At 43.8% G+C, this 23,723-nt stretch overlaps 1 protein-coding gene across 2 annotated transcripts in view; it reads left to right on the forward strand.

The window, feature by feature from the left end:
* VPS53 (VPS53 subunit of GARP complex) overlaps positions 1 to 23,723 on the forward strand; it is a 64,322-nt gene that overhangs the window by 4,316 nt on the left and 36,283 nt on the right. For both annotated transcript variants that reach the window (XM_064677966.1, XM_064677965.1), the window contains exons 5-9: positions 14,793 to 14,879; positions 15,156 to 15,271; positions 16,430 to 16,549; positions 21,958 to 22,036; positions 22,930 to 23,073. In XM_064677966.1, the coding sequence (XP_064534036.1) occupies positions 14,793 to 14,879; positions 15,156 to 15,271; positions 16,430 to 16,549; positions 21,958 to 22,036; positions 22,930 to 23,073 (546 nt within the window). The remainder of the gene's footprint in view (positions 1 to 14,792; positions 14,880 to 15,155; positions 15,272 to 16,429; positions 16,550 to 21,957; positions 22,037 to 22,929; positions 23,074 to 23,723) is intronic.

Here is a 23,723-nt window from a genome sequence, read left to right on the forward strand (position 1 = left end):
CCTCTGGTAATGCCAGGGGTTCTTATCTTGGGATGATGAATTGAGGAATAGCCCTGGCAGGCAGAAACCCTCTCCTTTAGTTAGTGAGATGTTTCTGTGCCTCTTACACTGAACTGCTGCTCTGACCTGCTTTCCCATCACCCTCCGAAGGGAAGGGAATGAAGGATTGATTTAAAGATCAAAAGCAGAACCAGGAAGCCTATGGTCGTGCCACTCTGAAGCTAATGATAAAATGAGCAGCATTAAATAGGTACAAGTACATTTGCTCCTGGGTAGGGATCAATAAAAGGCTATTTGGCTTTTCACTAAGTTGTTTGCTGGAGTATCCTGAGTTGTTGGTCGCTGTGCTGATGACTGGCTGCCACTTCTTCTTGCTTCTTCTGTTCAGCTCTTGGGTTTTTATTGTCTTTTGCTTGGCAGATGTGTTTGCTGGGAGTACAGTATTGACAGCACAGCCATGGCTGCAGGGGTTGTGAGTGCTGAGCTTGGCTTTGCTGATTTTGAGGTATCACCTGGTATGACTGTATTTCCTGTGTCTGTCGTGGTTTAGACCAGGTATGTTGAACCTTGAACCATCAGTCCTACTTCTTTCCTCAGTGACTTTTGAATACCAGGTTTAAGACTAGTTTGCTGGGATGGGGTAGTCACTCCCTCACCAGCAAGGCTGGCTGTATTTCCCACTTCTCACTGTCATAGCAATTGGTATCTATTTCTAATCCCACCTTTCCCACAGTCCGTGACCTCGAGTGAATTATTTAACCTATTGTACTGCTTTAGAAAAACATGGGAGATGCTCATCTCTCCCAGCAGAAGTAGTTTAATCATGGTTGCCTGAGTACTGCTATTAAACTGGGGATGTGCTTGGGATGTGGCATACCTGGGAGTGGTGCTGCCTGTAATTACTGTGCAGGGGCGAGACAAGAAATCAACTGGGGAGGCAATTACAGAAATTGAGGAGGGAGTGGAAACTAGTGCAGTACTTGGAGAGTTTGTGTATGATTGGAAAGCTGGTGCTGTTGTAGCCTTTTGGGCCCATTTGAGGGGATAAAATTGGAGAAGACCACACAAGAGAAGAGCTGTGGGTGAGACTTGCCCCGAGTGCCTCAGGACTTGCAGAAAAGGATGAACGTGGGGAGAGATGAACACAGACAGTGCCATGGGCAGCTGTGCCCCTGGGATGACAGGAGTGTCTCTGTGCTGTGGAGATTGGCAAGGTTTGTTTAGAGCTTTGTCCTATGTCTGTGCTTTCTCACTCTTTAATCCCTTTGAAGTTCTCCAAAGCATGTACAGATGGACCTGGACAGTGTCCTGCTCTGAAGTACCAGGGAGGCAGAGCTGTCTGTGCTGCCCTTTGGTAGTTTGGTTGTAATGGAACAATTAAACTCCTGATTAAGTAAAAACCTTAAAATGTGCATGTGTGTGTCCACGCAGGACGTATTTAAAGTAGCCTAGAGCTGTAGTTAATTGCAAACATTCCTATATTTACCTGTGAATTTTCCCATTTTCCCTCACTTTGCTGCTTTGCAAGGTAGAAGCAAACTTAAAGACAGATGCCAGAGCTTGCAGTTGCAATATTCCTGAATATTCCCTGGGCTGAGGCCAGCAATCTCCCAGGAGTGTAACTATTGTTTTTTACTTCTTGAGATCTTAACAACCACTGGAACCATTCAATTATTTTAAAGTGTTAGTTCTCTGGGAAGGAAAATACTTTGATTCTGAAATGCCGTGAGCTTTTTCTTTCTATGTTTCTAACCCAAGTCCACCATTTCATACCTGTACATGCATCTCACATGTGAATTGCTGGAACCAGGCTGTTGAAGTGGCAGGACTTGGATGGATCTTGAAGGTTAAAGCAGTAAAGGAGCATCAGCAAGCTCAGGCCTTGCATGTGAGCTGGTCACAGGGACGTGCAGCAAAGAAGGTGCTGAGGAATGCTTGAATTGCATGTCATTTTGAGATGAAATTTGATATTTGCCTCCCCACAAGCAGAGGAAACTTAGAAGAAACATTTTCTGTTCGTGTCCCCCCTGCACTGTGTTCCCAGAGTTGTGTATCCTGTGTGCTGTCTGGGGGAGTGAGGCAGCCCTTTTCACATGACCACCCTGTTGATACCCGATTGTGGGGGTGAAAACCTTGTTTTTCAGCTTCAGCTGCCTGTTCCTGTGCTGAAAAGTGCCTTTGTTTTACCAGCATATTCTCAGGGGAATCAAGGCCACTTGGAAATGTTTTCATAGAGCAAGAGGCCTGGCGTCTCCCAGTTGGAGAGGAAGGGTTTTATTTTCCAGTGCATGCTAAGAAATTGTTTTGAAACAACTGAAAACAAGGTGCTGTTAAGGCAAGTCAGTGCTGTGCTTATTTACCTTTTCTGGTAATAGTTTGTAGTTTGGTCTTATGTTAAAATTAGGTTATTTCTTCTACTGATCTTATATTCTTATTAAATTTGTATCCTCAAGACCAGTATTTCCCTGCAAAATTTGATTGACATATACATGTGGATAGATAATGTCATCCTGTGAGCCCCTCCCTTAGGAAGCCCAGGATGAAGATCATTATTGCACTTTATCATAATAACCACAACTGCAAACCACCCTTGATTAACAAGGAAATGGTTGGCAACCAGCTTTTGCAAGAGGTTTGAAACAAAGCTTAAAACCAGCCACAGCAATAAGTTTAATTCAATCTTTTCCCATTTGTTACTCTTTACCATAAGAGATATCTGTAGCCTGTAGTGCACAGTACTTGCAGCAGATTGGCTTTTGGAAAAGCCAAAACTTTGTGGAAAATTCCTGTCTTTTGATTTTCCTCCCTTGACACACTGAGACCCAAGAGGAACACTGCAATCCGTTGTCTCCTTGAAAGCACGTGCTGTAAATAAGAGTGCATTTAAACTCTTGATTTTGTAGCTGCTTGAATTTCAGTGGGAGCTCAGGATCCTGTGTATTTAATTGTGAGATTGGACCTGGAAGGTGTTTTGTGAAAGCCCCTTCAGTCACATTCTCTCCTAAAAAGCCACGATACAAATGGTAATCAGCGTTTGCAAGCGTTGGCTGACTGTGTCGAGCTAGAGGAGGTGTCCTTGTCCGATGAGTAAATAACAGCTTGAATAAACATCCTTTCAGTCTCTGACTTCCTTCCAAAGGAAACATAAACCTTGGATGCAGTGGCAAAGAAAAAAGATTCTTGTTTAAGTCAAAGCAGTCCAGGAGGGGGTTCCCTGCTGAGACCCTGCCCATGCTTGTTGCCATCCCTGCTGCCCTCACAGGTGAAGGAGCACCGTGTGCTTCAGGAAACACTCACCTTGCCTTTCCCATCTCCTGTCGGCAGTAACTGCCCAAGAGGGGTTGGAAATCTTGTGCGGGCAATTGATTCAACTGCTGCCCAAATTGTTGGGGCCTGGGACCTACCATCAACCCACCCAATCTCTTCTTCTTGGTGATGTGTTAGAGACCAGGGGTCCAGGCATGTTCCTAGAAGACAAGCTGAGGGTGTTAGCCTTTGACAGCTTGTTTTCTTTTTGGAGAAGGGGCCATTTACCAACTGAGCCCAGCAAAGAGCTTTCCCTCTCTTGTGGAGGAGCCCTGAAAGCTGCACCTTCCCAGCTGTCCAGGAGAGGGGAGCCCAGCCTTGGTTTTGAGACCAGGATGGCGTTTTGCTGATAATTGATGGTGAGGGAGCGCTGCCAGCAGAGACATGTCTGAATAGTGCTGCATGTTATTCTCCCAGACAGAGCAATCTAAATCCCAGTCAGACCCATGTGTAGCATGCAGCTATGGAAATGTTCTCTCCATGCTCCTTAAGGAAAAGGAGACCTTGGGGATAGAAAGCTTAGAATCCTAATTGCAGATCCAGCCACTGCGCTCCCTGTGATGGAGTCTCCTGTCCCATCTGTCTGGTAGCATGGCAGGGATAATGTGCCCCACTGTCCACTGTGATGATGGAGCAGGCCTTTGAGGTGAATTGTACTTAGGGGACGGATGTAAGAGTAGCTTTTTATAGTCTATCAGCTTTTAAACTGTTTCCCAAATATGCACGTGTTCGTATAATTTAGTAGGGAGGTGTCTGAAAAAGCAGATTCTGAACCTAAAAATGAAGGCGATCAAATAGATGTGGCCCCAACAGAGTTATTTAAGCAGCTCCCAAGACAGGAATGCTCCCTTCTCCACAAAGCATAATGTTTCCCAGTTCAAAGCATCTGCCTTTTTGAAATTTTGCCCTAGAATTTCCTCCAAATGCAAAAGCCTTAAAATAGTCTGGCTCATTTGGCTTCCCCTTCCTGGTGCGATGTTTCAGTAAAATCTGCAGACAATACCCTGAACCTCAGAAATTATCTCACTAATGATCCTTTTATGGGAGGAAACAACAGCCGTGGGTGGAACATTCCTCTGCAGGGCGTAACAAAATTTTCCTTGGGAGTCCCAGACTTGGACTATTTTGGATGCCTTGGGAGAGGCTGGGAATGCAGGAGCTGCTGCGGTTCGGTTGTAACAGTTTCTGGGGAGCCAGTGGTATCCGATTTTTCCTCTGCAAGGTTTTTCTCAGAGCTGCTGCTGAACTGAGAGTGTGGGCTGACCTTGCTAAGAGCTGCAGTCCAGTTGTGGCATAATTTCCTCTCTGCCCTAGGGTGCAGTATAAAAAGTTCCCATAGATTTTTCCACCGAGTGTTTAACACGCTCCGTACGGTTTGATGTGTCACTCTTTAGTTGTGTTTATTGCTAAAGCTTCTGCATGGACTGGCTGTAATTTTTTTGACAGTTGCTGACATGCCTTTACTGGTTGTTTGGCTGAAGGTGCTGCATCTATCAGGCTTTTGTCCTTGTAGTAAGTAGCCTCTGCCTTTGCTGCTGGTTTAACCCATGACAGTAACTGTGCAACCAGGACAGGGTGCCTGGGTGGGTAATGGTGAGGTAGCTTCATCTGATATCCATTTTGGAAAGAATCAAGAGTTCCAAAAGGAGTCCCAAGATCCCAAATGGATTCGTGGCTTTATAGTTTGAATCTAGAAAAAAAAGTACTTCTTTCTATTATCTCTGGTCCATCTTTGCCTTCCTGCCCCGTGTGCACATTTGCATAAAGTAGATGACTGAAATTGCATCAGTAAGGACTATTTAAAAGGAAAACTTGGTTTATTGCTTAGTGTCTCTGACTGCATTAGGGTCTGGCTCAATAAGTGCTAGAACAAAGTTAAGTGTTAACTAGAAGAGCAAATGGATGTGTCTGGGCTGGGAAAAGCCTTGGATGTTTATCATGGCTGGAGATACTGGCTGATAACTTGGATTGCTTTGGTTGGCTCCTTCTTCATTTTATTCCATGAGAACAGGGATATATTTTCTTTTTCATAGCTCCAGCAGTACAAGAAAAGAGATGGCAGCTGCTGTGGTTAAATAACAGGAATATATCCTTGGTGCCCAGCCTGAACCAGACAGTTCAGTTGGCCATCCCATCCTTTGGTAGCCAGTGCTGTCCTTTCTCCTGGAATGTGAAAATAAACATCTGGGCTCTGCAGCTGTGGGGAGACTCTAACTGCATGCCCTGCCCTGTGTGTGCTGCAGTGCCTGGCAGTGTTTAAGCCTGTGGAAGGAGGAGGATGTGTCTGGCAGAGAAAAATGCCCACAGGTTGTGGATTTGACAAGGTCGTAGATGGAAGTATGCTAAATACTTTCTGGGGTTTTTTATTTTAAATAGAGATCAGGAAACACTTTGCAGAATCAATATAGGGAGGAAGAAAGAGATGAAGATGGACAGTGAGCAGAAGAAGGGAGTGATGCAGGTGCTGCACGTGGCAGAGAGCAGTGGGAGTGTGGTCCCGCCCTGCTCATGGGCTCATCCTGGTTACTGGAGTTTAGAGAGCAGCGTCCTGAGCCGCAGGGCAGCTGGTGGATGGTGTCACTGGAGTCAGCAGCTTGTCCTCCCCAGCTCCATGTGGGCTGAGTTACAGGCAGTGTCAGCCTGGCAGGCAGGGAGGTGATTTTGTGCCCTGTTTGCATGAACATGCTTAATAAGCAGCACTGTTGCTTCAGCCGCTCCCCTTCCCTCCACCTGTTTGTGTGGAGGTGGCTTTTCTGACTGCAGGTTGTGTTTCACACTGAACTAAGGGAGTCAGTGCTTGCAGATCTCCTACCATAGGCACTTGTCTGTCTATTTTTTTATTTATTTATTTTTGCATATGCTGAGTTCCAGCCATCAGATTGCAGTGTTGCTTCCTTGGCCACAGTGCCCAGGTTTGGCTCATGTGGCTGGTGTTGAAGTGTCCCTGCTGCTGAGACAGCATTGACTGTCATAAGCTCTTAATAACTAATTAAACCTATGTTTCTAAAATATTTGGGGAGCGCTTTGTGTCACAACCCCTGATGTTGTAAGCACCATCTTTCAGTTATATTCATTCTCTCCTGCCTGGCTAAGCTTTATCTCCTTGGTTTTTTTATGAATTGGTCATTATTCTGAAATATGAACATATGAAATATGACTAGTGTTAGATTTCAATACATTTTAAGATGGTGAATGGATTGGGATTAAATATTGCATCTTAAGCTGTGTGATTTTATATATTTTATGAAAAGTCATGCCACAGATCCTGTAAGACTCCAGCTGAGTGATTAAAGTCCCATAATACTCTTTTGTAACCAATGAATAATAAGCAGGAGTTGAGCTGCCAAAATAAATCAAAAGTGAGTTTCATTCAGAGTCATTTCCCTAGTGAATTGTGACAGTTGGACAATGTCCTTCCCTCCTAGAGACACGATGAGCTTTTCTAGCCTAGAACACGTTCAGTGAACAGGGTTTCAGGTGAATGGCATGCCAGGAAGAAATAGTGCTGTTGATTCTCATTCTGGCATCACTTTTGCCATCTGCTGCAAAGCCTGGTTCAAGGCAGCAGCAAGTCTGAGCTTGACCTTGCCTTGTGCTTCAGAGTGGAGGTGCCTGTCGCTGTCCTGCAGCCTGGGGCTGGGAACAGGGTCGTGTTTGTGCTGGCAAGAGGCAGGTGTTGGTGCTGGTGGTGTCCAAAGCAGTGCAAGCTGCAGAGTAACCACCAGGCTGTGCACAGCCAGTCCTGTGTGGGTTCGATGCCAACAAAGCGAGAAACCCGGTCTGAAAATAGAAATCCTGACAACAGGCAGGAGACTGTGTCTTAGTGTGGATATTTTTTTTGTTTCCTTTTTTTGACTTTTATTTTGTTGTGTCACATTTTTGGTGTGTATTAATGTTTATTCCAGCTGTGTTGCTTCCGTGCTTACAGCAGGCAAATTGACAGCAGTTCCACTGGGAAATGCCTGCTTGGAGGGTTCCTGGTAGGGTTGTCCCTCCCACCCACTTATATCTTCCCTTTAAGGTCTCAACCTGTGCTGGTTTGGGCTGGGGTACAGAGAGAGCCACTGTGAAGAAAATTAACTCTACCCCAGCCCAAACCAGCACACAACCTGAAGATAAATTCATCTTGCAAAATCTGATGCAACTCAAGTGGTTGCTAAACTTACCCCACGGAAATCAAGCGGGGCTCTGATATTGCGAATACCCCTGACTGCAGTGTGCAAACCCATCAGCAGACAAATCAGCTGGAATCCCTCAGTCATTGACAGACTCCCCAGGTAAATTTAGTGTGCTTTCCTCCTGATCAAACAGAACCAGGCAGCTCCATGATGGAGTGAGGGCGAGCAGAGGTGCGTCATTGCCGAGGGCACTCGGTTATCGAGCGCTGGAGCGGAGGCCTGGCAGGACCAGGTGTGTCCTGGGCACAGGGAGGTGCAGCAAACAGGGCAATCAGGATGTCAACAGAAGCGGAGAGCAGAGACTCACAGCTTGGCTATTCCAAAATAGATAAGGGAAATAATAAGTGTCTTCACGGGGAGTTATTCCTGAGTGATAATAGTGTTTATTGTGTTGAGTTGGGCGTGGGGGGCTGTGGCCGTTCACCTGCCACGTGATGGAGCTGTACTAACCCAACATGAAGTCTTGGTGAAGCTCTAGTAACCCAACATGAGGTCTTGATGAAGCTGTAGTAACCCAGCATGAGGTCCAAGCCTGATGAAGATCTAAAGGCTTTACTAGAGCCTTGTGCAACTCACACAATTAGCACTTAAATGGCCACACCGCTGTAGTGCAAATTAGATGCTTGACTGTAAAACTTGTGTAAAATTACTCACTGGAGCAAGACCACTCAAGGCACTGTCACAGCACATCACCACCTTTCTCGTGCTGCAGACACCAGTGTGCAGGGGGTGCACCCACTTGGAGGGGTGTTGGACCAGCCCAGGGGTGTAATTTGGATATTAAGCTGCAAGGTTTTGACCAGCACGACCTGGAAATCACCTCTCTCTTCACCCCCTGTGTCTGTCAGTGTTTGTACAACTGTTCAGAATGTGGGGTTTGATTTCTAAGCACGATTTGGGGTTAAGTGAAGGGGCAGTAATAGCAATTTTAAGCTTCATGCAGTGTCGGACATAATCTGCTGATATAAAGTGTTCTGTGCAGCCTGAGTGGTTGGGATTGGAGCTGATGATACAAAACTCTCTTCTTTAGTGACAATTGTAGTGGTTATGTACTATTTGCTGAACTCCTAGAGTAGAAATCTGCTAAAATCAAACGCAAGGGTGATGAGCCCTTCAGGTTTCTCTGCTCGGGGTTATCACTGGCACAGCTGCAGTGCAGCGTTGTCGTGCTCTGACAGACAAGCCCAGGCTTCAGCTGCAGTGGTTTATCCCTGGCTGTAAAACTTGAGGGTTTTGTCTAAAATGAAATCAGTCTGAGAATCAAAGTATATTTCCACCCTTTCTCAATCTGGAGGGACTCATTCGTATGAAGTTTCAGCGGCAGAAATTGTGAGGCTGGTCACAGTGTGCGAGGGTTTCTTTGAAATCCCCGTGGCTGAGGCTCCTCGGAGAGTTGGGGATGGGAACTTATTTTTAGTCCTGGGTTAGATTTTCGTTGATCTGGGCTGTAAAGTGTGGCAGCAAATGAAAGAGGCATTAACACTCGGTATTCAAGAGCGGGGACCAGTCCAGGAGCATTAAATTCTCAGCATCCTGACCACAGCCCAATTTGTAACATTAAAAGTACATTTGGATGCTGTGAATTTGGCAGATGTCAAGTGTCTATAAAACACTTAGGAGAGGGCAGCTTTCTGATGTGAATAATAACATTCAATTGAAATATATATTGGCTAGAATCAAATAAAACTAACACGTTTCTAGCACAACAGCAGTGAGCAAATAGAAACCATCGAGGTATTTTAACCATTTCTGGGGAAAGAACAGTGTTAGTTTGGTTAATCCCAAAGCTCAGGGCTTCCCAAGCAAGCAAACCTCCTCTGAAAATTTGCTTTTTTCCCCAGTTCAATGACATTCTGTAGTAACATACAGGCCTCTTAATTCCTATTTGCATATTTCCTGGTATTTAATTATTTTCTTGCACAAGATTCCTGATAGGATGAATAAAGAGGTATTTAGAAATCAACACACCCACTAATGAGATGCTGCTTGATAGAGTGATGTGGCAGGTCTGTACCTGGGCTAGGAGGGGAGGAGGAGGCTGTGTCCATCTTCAGTGCTGTGGGGATTTGGAGAGACTGACTGTAATTCCCTGGACTGGTTTTTTTGGTTGGAATATTGTTGCTGACGCTGCTTTTGTGTGTATGAATGTCAGCCTGGCACTGTAAGTCACTGGAACGTAACCTTTTAAAGAATACATCACTTCCAAATCTTATGAATCAGTCGTGGGCTTGTCCCACCTCTCACTTGGGTTATTTTCTTTCCTCCTTTTGCTGCTTGGAAGAGCTCATGTGAAAAGTTGACACAAGGAATGATGTCCAGACTGACCTTAGGAGTTGCTTGTGATAATGCCAAGGAAAGCTGTGTTTTAGGCAGTCTTTTAGTGATTGATGATTTACCTCTGCTCCCTATTGTTTTATACTGGTGCATTTGGATTCTTTTCCTGTCGCATCTCAAGGTGAAGGAGGTTGAAGAGCTGTAGCTGATTCATGTGCTGTGTTTTTCCCTCCAGCTTTGGAGAACTTGATAAACAACCGTGTCACTCGCTGTGTGCCCAGCTTACCTGGGCTCTGGCTGTGAGCCAGGCTTGGATCTTCCCCTTCCTGCGTGTGGTTTCTCAGCCTTCTGCTTTTTGCCTCTGCTGTGGACACAAGAGCAGGGGAGCTCCCACTGTGTAAATACTGGCTGAGAAATGGGGATGGCTAAAAATACATCGTGGTCTTACACTGGGAGATCCCCTTGTCGTAGTCTTAAACTGGGAGATCTCCCATGTGATCCCCCCCAAGAACTGTGTTTTGGGAACCTGCTTCTGGGGGCTGCACCTCCCCAGGGCCTATACATGAATGTAGGCAGTGCCCACAGGGGCACCCCCAGAACCAGAACACCCCACCATCTCCTGCTTCCCTCCTGCATCCAGGACGTGCTCCCAAGCCTGCGCCAGGGCGGGAGATCCGACACTCTACACCGGAGAAGGAGGAAAGTGATCCGTGGCCTGTCTTGTATCCAGCTCTCTGTCTGGGGTCTCTCACCCTGGGGCTGGTCCTGCCCTCTCTGCTAAATTTACAGTTGTCAGAGCAGCAGGGAGTCCTGGGGTCAAACATTACAGAAGAAGCCTTGGCCGGCAGCGGCCGCTGGCTCTGCTCTCCCGGGCAGTCAAACCCTCTCCACGCCGTGTTTCTCAGCTGGTGCCCAATATTCAGGGACTCAAGAGGTTGCATAAAATTGAATAAATAATGCTGATGGGTTAATTGTAGCTTGCAGGCTCAGTTGTTGATTAGAGTCATATGGTGTTTTTCCAGTACGTTGCAACCTTCATTTCAACATCCGTGTTTCGTATAACCACAACAGATTATGTATCCAGTCTCTTTATTTATCCGTGGTCCTCTGCCCCTGAAATGAACTGCTGTTGGAGGGAAGGAAATGCAATAACTTAACTGCTGGTCGCTGTTTGGGGTGTGTGCATTTACATGTTTCCCAGTTGCACTGATGAGGAAACCAATAAATTAGTAACGCAAGGTGAACCCTGCGTCAGGCCACAGCTGGGAGATTACTGCCTGCTGTTCATCAGGGAAACCAGATCTACTGGAATAAAGGCAATTCCTGCTCTCCTGATATTGTTTGTGTTAGTATTTCTGGCCAAAATAAACGTATTAGTAAAATAATAACAAAAGCAGTAGAAACAATGCTTTTAAAATTCATGAGTCACTGTTTTAGCAGGAGCAGAGTGTGAAGGGAAATGCATTTTTCCAGTACATTGTAGCCTGGAACAGGGCTGTGGTTTCCCCTCTCCTTTTACAGCTGAAAGCACGATCATTAGGTCCATTAAAAAACTTCTATATTACACCTTGAGCAATTAGACCTACTTTCATGCCCCAGATGTTGGTTTTGTATCCCTTAATAACACCATTTATTAAATATGAGGTGTTTTCTTATAATTGAAGTTTGTTTTTCCTTGGTTTTGCTCTTTTCTGTCTTTGCAGTGACCAGGAAGGTGATGGGTTTTCTCCATTATTGGTTAATTTTCTTTATTTCTTTCCTCTATATGCAGTATTTTCAGATGCTACAGTTAGAATATTACAGCAAAAAAAGGTTTCATTGGTTTTTTTAAACTTCCTTCTGGTTCTTTTTAATTACAGATATGCAAGAAATAACGCTTTTAATTCAGTTCTGAACTTCCCACCAGATCTGTCTGGCAGGGCCCTCCTGACTTAAAAAAACATAGATTTTCGTGCAGTGTTACTTTCAGCAAATCTTATGTATGTTTGAAGAAATGTTTTCATCTCTAAATGTAAATTATATAAATTATATATTCATTACATAAATATATATATTATAGAATGAATTAGTGTGTTCTGACTCAAGTGAGGAATATGCAGCTCTTTTTCAGGCAGATAGATAAAGATTGATGACTTAATGGCTAAGCAAATATTTGGAAGAAAGTTTATGAGCAGTTCTGATTTACTCAAGTCTGTTGAGCTTGCTGCTGAGTTCCCTGGGTGGTTTTTTTCTATTTTTTATCAGTTATGGAAGTGTTTCCCCTTCTCTGAGACACACGATGCAGGATTTGAACAGAGCGGCAGCTGCTGTTCGGTCTCTCCCCCCCACCCCAGCCACGTTATTTCTCACAGCAGCAGGAGACCACAGTTCTTTAATTCATCAGATGGGGCAGAGCACATGTTGTCTCCTTTGTGTTTTTCCAGAGTCTGTAAGGGGGTAAAAGCTACAAGTGTCAGGACCAGGTGATGATACTTATTTTTGGCAGTTTTAAGTGTTCAAGGACAGAACACCATTTTCCTTTGGTTGGTGTTCCAGAGGCAGTTTTTAGGTGGGGAGTTTGCCCAGCACTGCATGTGCTGGTTTCCAACAAGCAGCAGGAACATGTTCTTCAGGTGTAAACCAGTTTTCCTGTAAATAGTCTCTGCTGGTTTTTGTCACAATATTATTAAATAGCACCGTGACCTGTTAGAGAAATAGATTGAGTGTTGTTCCCTCACAGTGAGCAAAGAGAAACTGCTGATATGTGGGCAGCTAGAAATCCTTGTTGGGCTGTTACCCGAGTATAATTATGGGCAATAACTTTGGAAAAGGTCTCTATATTCAAGAAGATGATATTCTATATCATGAGGAAAACAGATAAGATAGTTTTCCTTTGTGGATAGGGATTCTAATGTAAAACCTGTGAGACCTGGAATCCTCACTCACAGTATTGTTTACTCTGAACTTGGTTGCTGAAGGCTGTCAAGAACAAAAGGCTTTGAGGTGTGTATTGATGCTTAAAGTAGAAACTCAAATGCTGTCTGCCTTGGAGACAAGTTGGAGGTGCCACCTGAAGGGGAAGGTTTGTGGTAGATGGTTGGAGGTTTTAGAGTCCACCTTGGCAGTCATGCCATGGAGAGCTGCTGTGGTTATTGTCCAAGCTTGCATCTGAAAAGCCCTAGGAGAGGGGAATGGGATCAGAGAAGTGTCTAAGAAGTGTACAGCACATTGGGAATTTGGGGTGGTCCTGCTGTGCTGTGTGGTGTGCAGGACCTCCCCAGACTCATTCCAGCTGGTCCTCTGTACCCTCCCTCCCTGTGGTCCTGCATGTGTGAGATCTTAACAAACACCTGTCCCTGCAAGTTGGCTTAGGGTGATCCAGTTTCTTTCAGTTGGCTTTGGGTATGAAGGAGGATAACACCTCCTTTTGGAGAATCTTTAATTGGCAGGATAAATCCTCATCTCTTCTTCTGAAGAGTTCAGCTCTGACTTCTCTGGGATCGTGCAGAGAAATTAGGATTTGACATTAGTGCTGAAGCAAAGGGAAACACAGCAATTGGCATCTGAGAAGAATTTTGGGCTGACTTTTTTTTAATACAGACCTGTCCAAATCTCAGACTGTGCAGGGCAGCTGCTGCTTGCTTAATAACCCACTTGAATAATGTGCTGCAACCGTGGTCTGGGCCTGAGTACAGAGACAGAGTTAAATATGTTGAAAGGAGCATTCTTTGGTTCTTTGGTTTGCACTTAATCCACAAACCTTTAAAAGGAGGAGAAAATTTAATCCTAGAAGGTGGCCAGGCTGGAGCCCAAGGAGAGGCCTGGTGGAGGTGTTCAGGCCTGGTACAGCCATCCCTGCAGCTCATTTGTGTGTTCATGTCCCATAGTGAACATCTATCTGACACCTCTGTGACACCAATCAATAAAGTGTTAACTTTCACATGATTCAGAAGATATTTCAGAGGAGACTTCCCCCCTCCCCCTCTGGAAAATGAATTATAAACCGTCTCCAACTTTTATACTTTTATTATAACACAGCTATGTTCCAGCAAAAGCTCCTGGCAGATAGTTTCCTCATACATTTCCAAATGAAGATGTGTTAAATTTATTTGCTGAAGGAACTTGTAGCTTGTGCTGTAACCTTGGTCATGGGACTGGGTATAAAAACAGAGGGATAGAAGCCCACTTAACAGCGGGAAACGGAGTGGAGCTGGAGCTGGAAATGTTATCAGACTGGGAAGGCAAAACGTGTTGAGTTACTTCAGAAGTCAGATTTTGGACATGTGATTTCTGGACATGTGGTTTCACTCATGGAATCCACGTGTGGTTCACACTGGTTGTGTGAGGTCAGAGTGCACCATGGTTGTATGAAGGGGACCAGGCGCCCCAAGAAACTTGCAGTAAAACAGCACAAAAATCCAAGTGAGATCCATTTCCTGGGCTCGACCCTCTTTGCCTGCTAAACCTGTGCCCTCTCTTCTTTCCTCCTTCCAGGAGGAAAGAGCCATTCCTCCTGCAGGTGGGTGGGAGAGCTGCCCACTCTGAGGGAATCAGCATTGTGTTTTCCAACAGGATAATATCCTGTGAATTTAGGGAGGAGTTTAGGCAAGCACTCTGTGTTCTATATGTAATCTTGTGTATTTTTTAATTAGAATTAATGGTGATCATAGATGTTTTGTGGAGGTTTCATTTTTCTGCTCTAAATATGTATTGATCAGGAGTAAGTTGTACCTATTTTTCCACACTGAGTCCATCAAAATCATTCCAGTAACCTTAAACCTGTTTATAGTTCTTATTGCAGAGCTGCTTTCATAGAATATCTCAGTTAGATTTTGCCAAAACCTTATTGTAAAATGGGTACTGAAACCCTGATCCACTCAGGTTAAATATTCCAACATGGTACATTGACTTCTGTTGTGCTGATATTTTCTTTGTAAGAAAACTGCTCCCTTCCACTGCCCCAGCCCAGGGGCTGTCGAGAGCAACTGTGTATTTCTTAGAAGGTGAAAAATGAATGCAGATTTTCTTTCCACTCTGACCTTGTTTCTTTTCCAGGCTCTGGAAGAAGCCCAGAAAGCCATTCAACAGCTCTTTGGTAAAATTAAGGATATTAAAGACAAGGCTGAAAAATCTGAACAAATGGTGAGCAGCACTTTCTTTCTGGCTTTTGGAAGGGAGGGAACACTGACTTTTGCTGCCAGTTCATGTTAAGAAGGGAACATTTTTGTCTTTGGTCGTGCTGACTGGTTGGCAATTTGCTGTCAGGCGTGTGTTGAACCTGTACCTTTGTCCTTGAGTTAACAGGGCTGCAGAGCTGACACCTCTGCAGTCCCAAAGAGGGGAGAAGAACAGCTTCTTATCTACCGAAAATTTTATTGCTGTGGCTTGATATATTAAAAGTGCGTTTTCACTCACTAGGTTAAGGAAATCACACGGGATATCAAGCAGCTGGATCACGCCAAGCGTCACCTGACCACCTCCATCACCACCCTCAACCACCTCCACATGCTGGCAGGGGGGGTGGATTCACTGGAGTAAGTGTGGGAATTTTCGGTGGTACTTTGGCAGCACTGCTGAGTTCTGAAGTTTGGTGCAGTGCTCTGAATGGGTCTGTCACAGCTGCTTGGGTTTTTGGAGGGAATTTTGCTTAACAGGCTGCAGTTCTTGATTTTTGCTGGCAGATCCTTCCTGTGCAGCTCTGAGTGACCCCCAGCCCCCGTTGCTGTGTTTAACAGTCTGCAGCACCCATTGCTTGAATTGCTGCGTTGATCCTTGGTGATAAGGAACAGTGTGGCTTCATTAAGGAGCAAGTCAGCCTGTGCAGTTGGGTATCCTCATTAGGGGTGTGCTCTTGGGGATTTGGGGGGATTTTTATCACTCTCATCTTAAACTGTAATGAGTTCTCTTTTTGGTAAAGGCCTACTCTAGTTTTCATTCTAGCATGAGTTTAAGGAAACCTTACAGCTTGTACTGTGTATGAATTGGAGGTTAAATATTTCTAATAATCCTTTCTGGGTTTTTTAATGTGCTTGAGGAGCACACAGGCTAGAAAAACACAGTTTTTTACATGTTGCATCTGTGAAGTTGCAAGTCCCAGGCACAGCCTGTTCTCGGGTTGTAGCAAATTCTGCACGAACACTGGGTTGTTAAGTGCTGAGAATAAAATTTTACTTAGGCTGCTGTCTCCACTGGAACGATCCTAAAGGATGATATAAAAATAAATTAACTTGATTTTCTCTTTCGCTGTCAGTTCCCTGTGAAAGTTATTAACAGAAAAGTCAAGGCTAATGGCTTTTCAGCATCGCTCTCCTCCCTGAGAAGCTTTAACTCACACTTTGTGTGTGATGACGAATGGCTTCACTCGGGTCATTATAGTGAAATAACATTTACTGCCTCCGGACCCATACTGGGAAGCGGATGCATTCAGTAGTTTACATGTTCTTTGCCAAGTGTTGCTTTTGACATTTATGTTTTTTTGAGGCATTGTTAGATGTGTGCCAGATTGGTTTATTTTAGCATCAGTTAAGTGAAATTTTAATGCCGCATTGGAATGTTAATGAAGAGTTGTGTATGTTAGAAAAATAAATTTCAATAGGGACAGGCATGACCCAGCAGGGATGAAGTAACCTGTGGAATTACCACCCAGGATTTTCATTGCATCTGCCTTTGTAAATCTTTAATTTCCTCTGCAGGGCTATGACCAGGAGGAGACAATATGGTGAAGTTGCCAACCTTCTCCAAGGTGTTGTGAATGTTTTAGAGCACTTCAACAAATACATGGGGATCCCGCAGATTCGACAGCTCTCTGAAAGGTAAAAGGTTCAAATCCTGAGCACTTACATTCCTGCTGGGAAGGAAGGTTAGGAAATGCATTAGACAGGTTCAGTGTCTCAAGGATGTGAAGGCTGAACATGGTCCTTTGAGCTTTTTTCCAGCCAAAGCAAACATGTTAAAATTGGACACAGTTTGCTCAAATCTTGAGCAACACGTTGTGTTAAATAACAGTAATTAGTATGGATGTGATTCATGAGTGTTCTGTGCTTCTCATTTGGTTTTTCATTTTCTTACCTGGAGTGATCTGTGGAAGTGCAAATTGTTTTATGTGATCTTCACATGCAGGTGTTTGTGGTGAACCCCGAGGTGATGCTTTCTCCTGCTCTCTTAACCTCAGTGATAGAGCTCAGCAGCCTGGCATGAAGCACAAATGTATTCATGACCATGGTGATGCCTGGGGCCCCCTTCTGCCTTGACAGTGCCAAAGTGCAGTGCCCAAGGGGTTGGGCATGCAGGATTTCTTTTTGTGCATTTTCCAGACTTGGTTGTTCTGAGCACTTTGAGTTTCTTCTGCCAAAACCTGCTCCCATTGCCCAATTCTGCTGAGATTTGAGGCCTGTAGCCAATCTTCCCAAGCTGGCATGCAGCACACCTGACTGCTCTAAACACTTCTGCTTTGTGGGTTTGTCTAGTCTTGATTTTCTAATGTGGAGATACATTAGAATTTAATTGGGTGAGTTTTGGTGCAGCTCCCACAGCATCTCCCCACCATTCTCAGCAGTAGCAGGTGAAGGCTCAGTGGTGACTAAGCCACCACATCCTGGTTTCATTTGGGATGTGACAGCTGGGTGTCAAGGGAACAAGGCCCTCCTGTTCTAGGGGACATTGCTGACCCTGCCTGTGATGACTGTGCTCATTACAGAGGTACTGGAAGGAGTCTTCCAGGCACAGTAATTAATTTTTTTGGCAACTCCCTTTGCTAAAACAGCAGCTGGCTGCCTGTGCTGTTCAGTGATGGAAACAGTGTTTGAATGATTTGTTTGTAATGTTTTCATGTAAATCTGTTGGACTTTCTTTATGGTATAGATACCTCTTCCAGAAACCCCAGATGGAATCTATGAGACAGAGCAGAAGAAAAATCCACTCTAAATCTAGAGAGGGATGGGACCTTGTTTTAACAACGTATTTGACCATAAGCATTTGCTTAAATGAACATGAACATCAAGGAAATGTAAACATATATCAGTCCTCTTCTGAATTTAGGCTGTTGTCTACTGCAACCTCATGCTCAGAAAGATTGCTTGCTTCATTTTCTTTCAGAGTGGTAATGGGCAGAAACCTGCTGTCTTTGGCCATTTTAAAGCCAAATATAATTTAAACCTTGGTCCAGAATTCTGGCTGGTTTTCCCTTTCTGGTGGATGATTATTTAATACTTCTGCAGTTGCTGATGGTTACAAAAACGAATTCAGGCTGCTGCTAAAAGGCACAGTGGTTTCCAGTCACGCCAGCGAGACTGGCAAGGACGTGGAGGAAAACTTCTTTTGTTTTATTCTGCCTTCGAGATAAGGATCTGAAAAGCTGAAGAAAGTCTGTTCCTCCTATTTTTAGAATTGCCTCGGCAGGGTTTTCCTTCCAGTGTTTATACAGGGAGAGTTGCACCATCTGGTAGTGATAGAGGCTGCTGCTTGTGGGGCGAAAGGAGCTGCACTGGGGTGCTGCTGAGACCTCTTTGCTGCTCTCACATCCAGGCAGAAAATTCCTGCAGGGAGGTCTGTGGCACCATAATTCTGCTTTGGAGTTTGACTGTTACGTGTATGTATTAGGGCCCGATTTGGAGCTGAGTTTTCTCTCTCTTTTGCTTGGAAATCCTTTCGTGATTCATGAAACATCAGAGGCAGTTTGCCTGGCTTCTCGCAGTGATATTTTTAGACCGTGAAATCGCTGGGGTTTGATATCTCCTGGATTTCTTTAAATGGTGCAAGTGAAGCCTCTAGCATGTTTGGGAAGGCAAGAAATGCTTTAGTAGATGTTGGCACAGAGCTGTGACAGTAACCAATGTCTGTTATATACAATAAGTCCATTATATACGCTGCTAAACGAGCAGATTCTGTTGCTTTCTGTAATAAAGAGCCTCTCTTTCTTGGTGTGAATGGAGTGAAGCCAAGTATGAATGGGAAACCATGGGAAGGAGAAGTGCCTGCTCAGTGGTGGTGGATGTGCTCTTTGTCATGGGGTATTCAATTTAGCTTCCTGCTCCTGGATGCTGTGAAAAGTAATGATGTGCTTTTAATGTTGTTTTCCACCTGTTCTATCCCTCTGAAAATAACCAAACAAAATCCCACTGTATTCATTGGAAACCTGGGCTGAACTCTCAGTGGTTGGCTTCTCGTGCTTATCCTGTTGAGTATTGACGTACAAATGTCACAATTCATGCCCAAATGTAAATATTTTCCTAATAGTGTTCCTAAAACAACTTCTAATGTGGTGCCTTGGAAGTTGTTGCAGTAAATAGGAATATTTTCTTATCTCTCAATCCTCTTCTGTTTTCTGTCTGTAGAGGGGGAGGTACAATTAGTGGTCACAAACCCACCCATGAAAGTGGTCGAGCAGGCCTAGCAGGTAGTGGAAAAAAGCCTGGAAAGTATTTAGGAGAAAGATGATGACAAGTTTGCCACAGAAAAACAGGCTGGCTCAGCCTCTTTTTATCTCAGCAAGCTGCCAGGCGTGGTTTAAGATTTCTGGTAGCTTTGGCTAAAGGAATTGTGGTTTCTAGTAATTTAATGTCATTTGAAACAAAACAGTGGGTTTTTCTTGTTTTTATTTTTTAAAGGCAGGGGAATCAGAGAACAGAAGCCACTAATAATAAAACAGAAGTCAGAGAAACAGAAATCATTAATATTTGGATAACCAAAGGGTTTGGCACATGTGAGCAGCCCCAGGAAAAGGCAATTCCCTGCTGCGTGGGACGCGGGATGGCTGCTGGGATACCCCAGCACGTTTCTGGGGGAATCTAGTCATGGAAAGAAACCCTTATCAAACTGACCTGAGGCTCTCAGAGGTCCTAAATCTGTTATCTGGGGTTGCTGAGCCTTACTGGGGAGTTCACTTTATACAAGTGGTTAAACACACAGACACGTGCAGGAAGGTCCTTCAGCAGTAAATGGGAGCACAGCCACTCGTGGGGTTGAGACTTTTATCCCTGCAGTTTCCATTGCATGGGGATTATTGGGAATTATTGAAAGGCTCACAGCTTTCCATGGGAGCACTAATCTTCTAGTGGCTAAAGCAAGTGCCTCCTGTGTTCTCTGACAAAAATAATAATAATTGTGAAAATAATTGTGTGTGTCTGTGTGTGCTTATGTAAAGAGTGGTAGATACTGGGAGGGCAGTGGGGCTCCCTGTCCTTGCTCACACTGAAACCTTTGGCTACTTTAATGGCTCTGCCCCAACCCTCTCTTACAAAATATGAAGAAAAAAGAAATAGGTTAAAATTCCTTCTCACTGTTTGCTTTTGAGAGATTTTTAAGCAAGGACCTATTTTTAAAAAATACATTTTTTTTAACATCCCACTTCAGCAAGGCATTCCTGCAAGTTTCTTAATTTAAGGATACGAGAATCCCCATTAAGACTACCCTTAAGTACTTTCCTGAATCAGAGCCTAAAACAACAAAGCCCGTGGACAGGGATTTTAACTGCTTGACAGAGCCTCCTTTAAATTTGTTGAGTCTTCAGGAATCTGGCTGCTGCTCTTTTCAGTGCCTCCACTGTGCTGCACTGCAGCTGTTGTCAAATAGGAAGGTCCCTGCAGCCACTCTCAGGGAAAGGAGCACCACTACTAAGAGCTTCCAATTGTTTATACTACTCATTATGCTCATTAATTTCTGTATTCTGACTCCTAATACAAAAGATTTCTTGCTTCTCGATTGTTTGAAAGATAAAAATTTTCAATCCGTGTTTTACTGTCTCTTTTTCTTCTTTTTTGCCCCTTCTTTTTCTGAAGGATCAAAAGGTTTCTCACATGAACTGCTGGTGCTTTGTTGTACAGTTTAAGCACAAGTAAACCTGTAGTTGTGGCTGCTGAGCTGGGTTCCTCCTTAGTGCTTAAATTTCCTTCTCTATTTCAACACATTAGTGAATCCCTTTTGTTTCACAGTTAGGAAGGTGTTAACTGGGGATCTTTACCTGGAATAGTAGAGGAGTTTCTGAACATTCCTGTGAAGCAGAGAGCTTAAGTGAGAATTATGTTTGACATTGCAGGCAGGAAGCTGTTCCAACAAAATCCCCATAAATAAATCTTGGGGAAGGCAGGTCGTACATCCAGTTAAATCACAGATATAAAGTTATATTTCAGCTGTCATTTTTAAAGGACTAGAATTTTCTGCATTTGGCACCATTAAAGAATCCAGGCTTTTCTCCAGCACTGTCAGGTCATCTCATAGTGTTTTGCTACTAATGGAACTCAAATGGGAAGATTAAAGAAGCAGATCATTCCTTGATAAGGTTGAGGAGTCTTAAACAATCAAAAAAAAAAAAAATCCAAAGTCTTCTCCCCCCAGTCTGAGCAAACATTTTCACAACAGTAAATGTCTCTGCTCTCACTAACATATCAATCTCAGTGGAAAAATCCACTGCTTTGAATGATCAGTTTAGAACTGAAAGCATTTCCAGTATAATAAAAACTGATGGAAGAATTCAAGGGCTGCAGAGGGATATAAGTGCCTTGCTGTTTGCTTTGGCTCTTTCTAGTATGTGTAGGCATTTCCATTTCCCTAGAAGTATCAATTAAGCTATATTGACTTTTATTTCTGGAAATTGGAAGCTTTATTCTCTCAGCCAAATAAAGAGCAAGATTGTGGTTTGTTCAAAACTTTTAACACCCATTTCATACCTTTGCTCTTTTATGCTTCTTAAGGCATGGAGAATTTATAGGATAAAACTGCTGCCAGAAGTACATGGATGCATTTAAAAGTAGGTCAGTACACCTGGAACTGTGAAAGGTTCACAGTGAAGACTGAGACATTGTGAAGCTTTTTACGTGTTAGGAACATATATTTGTTGAAACGTGATCAACATACACAAAAGTAAAGGTAGATTGATCACACTGGCATTAAAAGAACCCTGCTGATTTCTCAGCTGATTAACTGGCCCTTATTGAAATATTAAAATGGCAGCAGGACAAGAGAATCTAGGACATGTTCTGCTACAGCTGAGGGGTCAGTGCTGTATGGAGTTGTCATCCCAGTGTCATTCAAGGAGAAAACACTTTCCCAGTTCTGACACACAGACCTTCTTAGCATGGATGTTTTCTCTTTAGCATCCTTTTTATCCCTTAAAAACCTTCAGGTAGCTGTCAGTGTTTCAGTCCACATTGCAGTAATGTTTGCAGGCAATGAAATAAAGAGGTGGTTGAGCCACCACCAAAGCCCTCCCTTCTGTCCTCCCCAGGGTGAAGGCAGCACAGAACGAGTTGGGACAGCAGATCCTGGCTGACTTTGAGGAAGCCTTTCCTTCTCAAGGTACAAAGGTAAAGTTCTCACTTTCCTCCTTCCTCCCATTGGAAAATTGTTGCTGAAAACTATTCAGTGTGATTGTCATTGGGTTTTGTCTCATTTTACATCTAGATTTGATCTCTCTCTGTTTCAGGAGATGCTTTAGAAAGCAAAGGGTGCTGGGTGTATTTCTCACTGTTCCTGCTGAGTGAATGTGGGGGAGAAGTGACACTTTCCCCTGTCACACTGACACAGCTATTGCAGTGAGGGCTGCAGGCAGTCAGGGAATGCCCCAAATAATTCCTGTGTGGCCCTGTAGACCAGCATGGGGTTCCCTTGGCATCTCACCCAGTTACTGGTTATTCGTTTGTCCCAAGCGGTTCATGTTGTGTTCAGAGAAAGCCGAGCACAGACTGTCTGTTGATGTGGTGCTACCAAGTTTGTCTCTGGTTTACTTAGACAGCACAAACACAAATCTGGACTAGGGCTAAGGCACCAAATGTGCTTCCCCAACATTGTGCATCCAAATGTTTGCAAACAGTAAGGGAGGTAGGTGTGAATTTGAATTTACTTCAAAGAAAACACTAGTGGTGTCTTTCGAGTACCAGCTCTGCTGGTTACTTCATAAAACTGACAAGTACAGAAATGAGGAAAGTGAAGCAGCATCAAAACAGCATTTTTTAAAAAAATGCTTTTAAATTTTCTGTTTTCTCTGCTATGGAAAAACTTAATGGCCAGTGAAATGGGAGCAGCTCAATTTTCATCCCAGGGAAGGAAGATGCAGTGATAAATAAAGAGTAGCAGCAGAAGCATTGAAAAGCGAATAATGGGAAAGGATAAAACCAAGATAACCTGGATGCAGTGCAGTTTACAGTCACCTATTCAATTATTTAACCTTAAATCACTTTCTTCCTGTTTATTTTGATAGAGGACTGGTGGACCCAGCAATGTCCTACGTGATGCATGTCTGGTCGCCAACGTCCTGGATCCCAGAATCAAACAGGAAATCATCAAGAAATTTATTAAACAACACCTCTCGGAGTATCTGGTGCTTTTCCAGGAAAACCAAGATGTAAGGGAAGCTTAAAAAGCAGCATTTGGATTTCACATTTTGCTCTGCTGGCGTTCACAAAATTCACGCTTCCACAGGTTCCTGTGGTGAAAAGTTTTTATCCCCGAGGGTTTGGAAACAGTGGGTGTGATATGGCTGATGAGCTGGGAGTCAGTGTCCTCTCTGCCAGGATGACTTCCTCCCACCTTAGACCTCAGTTTCATATGTCATCACTAGAAATGTTTTCCCTTTGTACAGTAAATAAATCATTTCATGTCAGATATTCTTCCTGCCCTGTAAAGAGTTGAAAAATTAAACTCTGAAAATTGCAAAGCACTTCCCCCCAAACGAACAAGAAAACCCGCAAAATGCTTAAAAAGCCATGGGGGAGGGATTTCTAGGAAGTTATTTATCTTTGTAGCTAATTTTTAAATTTCCTGTTCTGATACTAACAACTTCTTAAAAATGTACTAAAACCTTCTTAAATTTGGAAAAAGACCCACCACAAACCAAAACCACCATTCGATCAAAATGTATTTTATCAGTTTCAAGAGTTTGACAAGGGAGAGAGAGAGGCTAAAATGCTTACTTTTAAATAGCATATTTCCATCAAAGTTTTTTGGATTAATCTTTCTACTTTTTGACCAGAAAGCACTAATGTTAGGGGGGAA

Source organism: Pseudopipra pipra, chromosome 21, assembly GCF_036250125.1.
Source record: "Pseudopipra pipra isolate bDixPip1 chromosome 21, bDixPip1.hap1, whole genome shotgun sequence".
Classification (NCBI taxonomy): Eukaryota; Metazoa; Chordata; class Aves; order Passeriformes; family Pipridae; genus Pseudopipra; species Pseudopipra pipra.